Here is a 9,062-nt window from a genome sequence, read left to right on the forward strand (position 1 = left end):
GCACTCTTCTAGCCTATTTAGAATCCACATGCCGTCACCCGAATAGGCCCAAGACAGTGGTAGGAAAATTGGGCGACTCGCACCACAATCCTAACTTACTTTCTTTTTTTTAATATCTTCAACAGATTTTGTTGGCCCTGCGGTAAGTTCTCTGTGTTGGTGTGGCCTGTGTTCATAGGGGCCTATTCTAGTCCTGTCTTGTCCTTGTTCACCAGTGTGTAATTGTGTTAGGAGAATGTTGTGTTGTAGTTGATCAATTCCTTTTGGGGAGGAAGAGGAAATGTATACTCCCACATTTATGTTATCAAGGGCTGTCTACCTCGTTCCTCTTTCTGGAGAAAAGTTTCGTTACATACATACATACATACATACATACATACATGAACATTCATTTCTATTCAACCAATTCTGGGGCTGATATTCCCCAACCTCAATGCTTCTTCCCTAGATACCGTATTTTTCGGAGTATAAGACGCATCAAGGTTTTGAAGAGGCAAATTTTTTTAAAAAAGTTTTTGCACTCTGCAAACCTCCCCAAAACGGCCCGTTTTTTGTCAAAAAAGGGGGGCCATTAGGAAGCTTATAGAGTGCTCCTGGGCATTTTTCGCTCATTTCTGTCCTCCCCAGCCCCCAGGAGCTCTCTGAAAGCCTCCTACAAGCAATGCACGGCCATTTTGGTGAAGGGGGCGGGGTTTTCGGGAGGCCAAAAATGCTGTATTCAGTGTATAAGATGCACCCAGATTTTCAGCCTCTTTTTTGAGGGAAAGGGGTGCATCTTATACTCTGAAAAATACGGTAGTTCTCAAAATTATGGGCAGTTTAATGTCTTCAGAATATGGGGGAGGTCATGTTTTGGTCATTGTTTCTTTCCTTGGGCATGTTTACAGGAAAATCTCCTGCACCACACATAGTCCTCAGCTTATAACAATTCATTTAGTGACCGTTCAAAGTTACAACGGTACTAAACATGAATATCCCCTTGTGACAAGCAAAGCCAATGGGGAAGGCAGATTCACTTAACAACCGGGTTACTAACTTATCAACTGCAATAATAATAATAATAATAATAATAATAATAATAATAATAATAATAATAATAATAATAATAATAATAATAATAATTTATTAGACTTCTAGACCGCCCCCTCTCCCCGAAGGGACAATGATTCACTTAGCAACTGAGGCAAGAAAGGTTGTAAAATGGGGGCATTTAAGAATGTCTTGCTGAACACTTAACATAATCTTTGGGGTCAGTTGTGGTCGTAAGTCGAGGACTACCGTACCTGCACTCGCAACCTGACAATAACAATCCTGAATATTTCATTTATGTCGTCCTCAAGAGCCTTGAGTCTGTGTTCCTCTGTCCTCTTTGGCTAAGAATCTCGGACTCAAAGAACATCTTGGTCACTTTGGTGTCATATCTGATCCGCCACCATCCCTCGCTCTGCTCCTGGGAGGCCAGGGGAAGACCAGCCAAGAAACAAACAGACTCACCTAGAGTGCTAAGGGACATTTGCTTGCCAAACTACTCCAATATCCTGTTATTATGCTTGGGGAAACATGAAGATAGTACAGACATTTTTTTTAAGATTTCTTAAGGAGGACTTAGGGCTCTTTAATAGCTTTCTGGTCCTTATGGTCTACCCATGGAATAAAAATCCATGTTTTCAATATTGAAAGCACCTCCAGCTAACCCAACCCACAATAGCAATAGCAATAGACTTACATATCGCTTCATAGTGCTTTTACAGCCCTCTCTAAACAGTTTACAGAGTCATCCTATTGCCCCTAACAATCTGGGACCTCCTTTACCCACCTTGGCAGGATGGAAGGCTGAGTCAACCTTGAGCCTGGTGAGATTCGATCTGCCAAATTGCAGGCAGCTGGCAATCAGCAGAAGTAGCCTGCAGTACTGCACTCTAACCACTGCGCCACCATGGCTCTTACAATATTCACAGATTCTGTGACGTGTTGCAAAGACCATCCTGTATGTTATATGTATAATTATAAGTAATTAAGCGGAGCACAAGCAGTCCTTTCCCGATTTTCTGCACGATGCAGTACAGGTAATCCTCGACTTCCAACAGTTCACTTAGTGACTGTCCAAAGTTACATTACTTAAAAAGCGACTTAAGACCACTTCTTACACTTATGCCCCTCACAGCACCCCCCATGGTCATGGGATCAAAATTCAGATGCTTGGCGGCTGACTCATATTTATGACGATTGCAGAGTCTAGGGGTCATGTGATTCGTCTAACAACATTTTACTAACTTAACAACTGCAGTGATTCATCTAACAACGGTGGCAAGAAAGGTCGTTTAATGGGGCAAAATTCACAACAAACTTCTCGCTTAGCAACAGAGGTGTGGGGGTCAGTTGTAGCTGTAGGTCGAGGACTACCTGTATTCTTCTTTCACCTGAGTGGGAGCTGCTCAGAGATTATAATAAAGGACTCCAGATCAGGAGACCTTCCTGGTCTGAATGGGTGGGAATCTGACATCAGCCTGCAGTTAAGAATGCAGGAAGGGACCCATTTTCAAGGCCTGAGAGGCACTTTCCCCTTTTCCTTGTGATTGGAGCTTCAGCCTCCAAGGCCATGCATAGTCAATGAATCTGATTGCAGGCACAAAATAGCATCATTAATTTCAGCTTCATCCAAAAGAGAAGAAGGAATTCGCGCATACAATAAGCTTCTGGAAGTCGTACCAATTCCTTTGGCAGCAGTGGCCGTAGGAGGAGTTTGTATTTTCTTCGGTGCAATGAAGCAATAAATTGTGTGTGTATGTGTATGTGTGTGTGTGTGTGTGAGAGAGAGAGACAGACAGACAGAGAGAGAGAGAGAGAGACAGAGACAGAAACAGAGAAAGAGAGAGACAGAAAGAGAGAAACAGAGAGAGACAGGAAGAGAGAGACAGAGAGAGAAATACACACAAAGAGAGAGAGGGAGGGAGGGAAGGGGAGGGAGAGCTATCCATCCCAATGTCCAATCAGAGAATGTCCATATATGTTGCATGTATGTGCATGATTCAGGAGTGAGGCTTATGGGTTAATTCTGTATTTCTGTTTTCCCCTCATGTTGCAACCATGCATGTACATGTACAGTGAGAAGCATAGAGTGGCTGCATACTCTCTGCTCTGGGTCATGTGACCAGAAACGAAGAGAGCTTACAACAGGGGTGTCCAAACCTGGGAACTTTTAAGACTTGTGGACTTCAACTCCCAGAATTCCCTAGCCAGCCATGCTGGCTGGGGAATTCTGAGAGTTGAAGTCCACAAGTCTTAAAGTTCCCAAGTTTGGACACCCCTGGCTTACGATGTTTGTTTTGAGAGGGTTAGTCTGCTGGTGGGCAGAAAAACCACACAATTTACTTTCCAACATTCAGCCGGGTCACAAAGAGTAACAACCCGAGGCCCCCACATCAATAAAAACTTGACAGGCCCAATGAAAACAAAACCTCAAAGCAAGAGAGGACTATAGCTCCAGCTTCCTCTCCCCTTTGTATAATTGCCAGAAGGAAAACCTCACAAACGCTGCATGCTTTTTTTAACTTACACATTACGGCACTACCGTGTATGGAAACCAGCAATTCCTGAACCAATTAGGGTTAGGGGGTTGTAGAGCAGGGGTGTCAAATCGATTTCTTTGAGGGCCGCATCAGGGTTGTGTTTGACCTTGGGGGGACCAGGGTGGGTGTGGCCAGCTTGACATCACTCGTGTTGGGCCACCTGTGCTGGTCAAGTCCAAAGACAGGACTTCCCTCAGACCCTCCCTCATTCTCATAATTTTCCTTCCTTCCTTTTCTTCCTTCCATCTTCATTCTCCTTTCCTCTTCCTTCCCCTCTTTTCTTCTTTTTCCTTCCTTGCTCTCTTCCCATCGTCCCTTCTTTTTCTTTGTGTCTCCTCTTTCCCTTTCTCCTTGCCTGTCCCCTCTTCCATCCTCAAATGCAAAAGGGGAAACATTGCTCCTTTTGTTTTGTTTTTAGTTTCTTTTGCTAGCCCTCTGCCAGCGGCCCTCCCGGGCTCCATTTTCGCTGGCAGAGGCACCGCGGGCCGGTCCTTCGCTGCTTCCAGGGTCAGATCTAAGCACTCTGCGGGCCAGATTCGCCCCACGGGCCTTGACTTTGACACCCTTGTTGTAGAGTGTTTGTGGTCCCTGCTTTTCCTACACCTCTGTGCAGTTTAGGTACACTGAACCCTGTACAAGCGTGCCATTTTGCAGAAAGCATTGATTTATTATTATTATTATTTTTACTGACGCATGTTTTCATCTTCACAGAGGATATAATGTAGAAGAGGCAAGAAGCCCCTTTCACTGGTACCTGGACTGGACTCTCATCCTTCCCTCCTCATCTCCCTCATGGCCTTTCTTTTTGCGGCTGCCAACCGGGGGGGGGGGAACCCCCGTCCCACTCCACGGTCTCCGAATCCGCCGACCTCACCTGCGTGCCGTTTCCAGAGACATGGTCATCCCTCATGAACTGCCAGCTTTGACTCGTATTCCCTTCTGCTGATTGGCTTCCCCAACTTGCCTTTCCTGCTTTGGAGGGGAGGGAAACGCGCCATTCCAACTGTCATGCTCAAAAAGGAATGACACCACCGGGATTTTTAATACTTCCTTTTCAAGGTTTCCTCCTTTCTGGGAGAAGCATCCGGCAGGGTCCTCCTTCTCATGATGCCAGAGCTGGTGCCAGGACGCTGCTGCCGCCGTTGCTGCTACTGCTGCTGTCGTCACAAACTACCAGGGCATCTTCTTTGCCGCATTGGTTCCCGTTTTTAACTCTCTGGACCCTTTGCTCATCCCTGCGGCCGTTCAGTATCATGCCGTGCTCAAGGCTAGCCTGTTTGATACTTTTAGGTGTAAATGAAATTGTCTCTGAACAGGGTAAGGTGAGCCCAGATCCCCTTCTCCCCGGGGGATTCCAGCCACCAGAACTTTTGAGTTTTCCCATCATTCTGCCCAGGTAATGCAGCCGCACCTTGATGTCTACAAGACGGGGGGGAGGGGGGGAGGAACAGGGAGAGCTCCGCTGGTATTTCTCTGCTCTCTCCGATCTCAGCCTGCAAGACGAGTCCTTGAACACTGAATGTAATTCATGGCTAGAATCTCCCCTCCATTCCCCGTGCCGGGCATAAGAAAGGAGCCAAAGATTGGGCTAAGGTCAGGGATGTCACCTGTTGGCTAGGATGGCAGCTCAGGTGTGAGGCTCGTGCCAAATGCTGCTTCTCTCAAACCTGTGGTGCTTCATCCTTCTTGAGTAAAAGCAACGTGGGGGTCTGGGCAACCATGAGGGAAAGGAGGAAATGGGCTGTGCTGTGATGCCAGCTGCAGCTGTGGGATGGGATGAGCATTCAGAGAGACAAAAGTGAGCTAAGAAACTGACTCCCCTGCCCCCAAAAATCCAGCCGCCACCACCCTTTCACAGTCTCAACAGTATCATTGAAGAACTAAGAAGTGTACTGTCCTAAATGTTTCAACAGTTGTGCCTCTCTCCAGGCAGCAGGGTAGCACCTAATCCCTCACAGTTTGGGCTGAATTCTGAGAGACTTCCTCAGAAGTAGCCATTTTGTCCCAGATTAGTAGACCTAATTCATTCCCATACGAATTAGGCCTCAAGCCATTTATCAGAGAGATTTCCAGGCTAGGAATACAATTCAACTTGGAGTCATAGAGACACGTGCAATTTTTCCCTATCAAGCCCCTTTCCTCACACTTCCTGTCAGCGTATAGCGTATTGATACTCTAAAGATACTATGACCATGAAACAAGCAATAGTAATCTTGATAATTGTTCCAAGAACAGCTTTTTGTTTCACAGCCAAGACAACTAAGGGCCTAATGTGTGCCAAAAGGCAGGTACTTAGAATTATGGGGCTGGAAAGGACCTCTGAGATCTTCTAGTCCAACCCCCTGTTCAAGGCAGGAGACCTTATGCCATCCTAGTCAAATGGTTGTCCAGAAGAGAAGAGAGAGGGCGAAGAAAAGAAGTGTGGATCACAAAACAGATGGGAATGCAAAATGAGCTAAGAATTTCTGGTGTCTGGGGCACAATACCCCAATAACATCCCTCATGGCCGTCAAAGTGTCAGTCACGTAGCTGAGCATTCGGTCTCCCTTCTGATGTTTTGGAGGGATGCCCAGTACTGTTACTGGCCAAACTGACCCTGAGCAAGTGGTATGATGGTCCCAGGTGAGAAGCTTGCTTAAAACTGGGTTGTACTAGAGTCAAGTGCCAAAGGAACCCATGAGATGGGGGAGGAAAAGTGTGCGGAAAGGGGGGGGGTGTATCATTACAGATTTTTGAAGACACAAAAAGAAGCCACAGCATATCTCCGGTCACGACCCCTCCCACTATTAATAGCCAGATTAGGTGGGTATTTGAATCAAAATGGTGGCACCTGAAGGGGCTTGGTCTTGATGACTTCTCTTCCAAGCTGCTCCTTTTTTCCTCTCAGAAAGAAATGTACCCTTTCAGGAGGTAAATAACTTCAGGAAAGTGGTTTTCATCAGGGAAAAGACACTGGATAAAAAGTTATCACCCCCGCCTCTCTGCCCAGCATTATATTTGTGACCGGATTCACACAAAACATTGCTTTTAAGAACAGCCGTTAAGAGCATGTCTAGCTTTACCCTGCGGGTAAAACGGTAAAGTGTGATAAAACCCATAACCAATGGAGGAGATCTACAGCCACGATTGTAGCATGGTCATATTATTGTTTCTGCCAAAGCTATAACACGGTGAGGTTGCCAAGAAGCTGCCCTGTTAATGCGAGTGCCGCTAAATGATAACCAAACTTCAAGTATTGTGATGTTAACTTGAATTGTTCCAAGGGATTTTGTAAGTTCCAAGAGAATTTGAGGCCCTGAAAAGAGGGGGGGGGGGGAGGAAAGCATTTGTATGGAGCTGACCTTCCTCTCCAAATCCCCAGCCAAATTCTGAGTCGAGAGGAAAAACAAGCAAGGAAAGCCAAAACGTGGGAAGCCGATTCAAAAGTCATTCATTCAAAGTTCACCGGTCAAAGGCTGGGAAATGCAACGAAGTCTATCTTAAGAGTCGAAGCCCATAGCAACGTTCAAGCTGGCTTAATTGGTGGACTTACACACACACAAACACACACACACACACACACTTGTGCCAGCTTACCATATCTCTAAGTGTACTGTAGTACACATTGCCATTCGACCCAACCGTTGCCACAAGAACATCAAATCCATGACCTCAAATTATTTAGCTGCACTGGCCTCAGTTCTCCTTGACACAAGAGAATCGGTGCCAAGAGGAAAAAAGAAAAAAAAACCATTTAAATAAACCAGATTAAAGGCTTTTCTCCCTTGTGGACCCAGACACGCATATTCTGTTCTATTCACAGATCTCAGCTCCCACTTTCTTATTATTTATTCTAGAAAAATATATATATAAATACCTTAGCAAAGGGTTTTAGCGGTTGGGAACAAGGAAGCAGCTTTAGTCCACAAGCTGCAAGGCTACTTAGCAATGTATGAACCATCAGAAAAAGATTATCCTGCATTGGAGAGGGGGGGGCGGGCAGGAGGATGTGGGGTGGAAGGAGAAGAGGCAAAGATGAATACATGTTCCACCACCTGTGCCGGAGAAATGGCATTGCTGTTCATGGAAATGGGTAGATGGGTGGAGAAAGGAAATACAGTAGCTGTAATATATATCTGTATTTTAGTACCAAAAAAAAAGAGAGTTTGATACAGTGTTTCACAAAACTTTAACCGGAAAAACATAAAATTCAAGTTGGATTGAATCGGACCAGAACCTGATCAGACCAAGATCATTTGTGCCTCGTCCTCTTGAGAGTGGAAAACCTTTTGGTACCTTTTGCACACTGAGCAGCTGGATTTACCAGGAGAATTTAGAACGGTGTGTGTGTGTGTGTGTTTTGGGCATACGTGTGCACACAGATGCAAAGGCACGTGGAGGGACATCTTAGAAACCGCGAAAGGACGAGCGTGAAAAGCGAACGCTGGTCAAATCTGCAACGTTGACTGGAGTGATTCGTACTCCAATCTTGATAGAGGAATGGTCTGAAAAAATGACAGAAATAAATTGAACATAGACATCTGCAGAGTCCCTAAGAAACAACAACTCGATATAGAATGGGAGATACCACGTTTAATAATGATACTTGTGGATGGGGGGAGGGGGACACTTGGAAATAGCATTTTGAGGTGATGCTATGAGCCAACAGTGTGATGTGGTTGCCTAAAGCAATGTCAGATTACTGTATTTTGGGGACTATAAGACAAACCGGAGTATAAAACGCACCAAGATTTTGAACAGGTAAATTTAAAAAAAAAACATTTTTGCCCTCCCCCATGAGCACTCTGCAGGTCTCCCAAACCGTCTGCACACACCATTTTTTGCGAAAAACGTTTTTTAAGGGAGGGCAAAATCGAAGAAAAAACGGGCCCCGTTTCTCGCAATAAACAAGGCGCGCAGAGAGTTTGGAAGGCCTGCAGAGTGATGCTGGGGACTTGGAAGGGCAAAAACACCCCCATTTTTGTGGAAAAACGGGCCCGTTTTCACTTGTTTTTGCCCTCCCAAGTCCCAAGGAGCAATCTACAGGCCTCCCAAACCCTCTTCATGCCTTGTTTTTTTGTGAAAAACGGGCCCGTTTTTGAGAAATGCAGCCCGTTTTTCACTTGTTTCCTAGGAGCAGTTTGCAGGTCTCCCAAACACTCTGTGTGTCCATTTTTGTGAAAAACGGAATTCCAATGACACTGAAAAGCGTAACTTACAACTGGCCCTTACTGTTATGATCCATTGTTAACGCCCCTGAGGTCATTTGATGGTGATCTTGGCACGTGGCAACTGCTCGTACTTACAACAACTGCAGTGTCCTGCAGTCGTGTCATCCCCGTTTGCGACCTTCTCAGTTGGCTTTCCACAGGCAAAGTCAGTGGAGAAGCCTACGGGGAGATCGCGAGACACGGTCACGCGACGTCTCACTTAATAACCGCGGCAAAAAAGGTTGCAGAATCTGGTGCATTCAAGTGACGTCTCACCGAACAACCGCCTCAATGAACGACAAAT

General features: G+C 45.7%; 1 protein-coding gene across 1 annotated transcript in view; it reads left to right on the plus strand.

The window, feature by feature from the left end:
• LHFPL4 (LHFPL tetraspan subfamily member 4) overlaps positions 1–8,079 on the plus strand; it is a 77,999-nt gene extending 69,920 nt beyond the window's left edge. The window contains exon 3 of the mRNA XM_081947727.1: positions 4,281–8,079. Coding sequence (XP_081803853.1) covers positions 4,281–4,294 — 14 coding nt within the window. The 3' untranslated portion in view covers positions 4,295–8,079. The remainder of the gene's footprint in view (positions 1–4,280) is intronic.
• The last annotated feature ends 983 nt before the right edge of the window (positions 8,080–9,062 follow it).

Source organism: Natrix helvetica (genome assembly GCF_964273705.1).
Source record: "Natrix helvetica genome assembly, chromosome: 1".
NCBI classification, from domain to species: Eukaryota; Metazoa; Chordata; class Lepidosauria; order Squamata; family Natricidae; genus Natrix; species Natrix helvetica.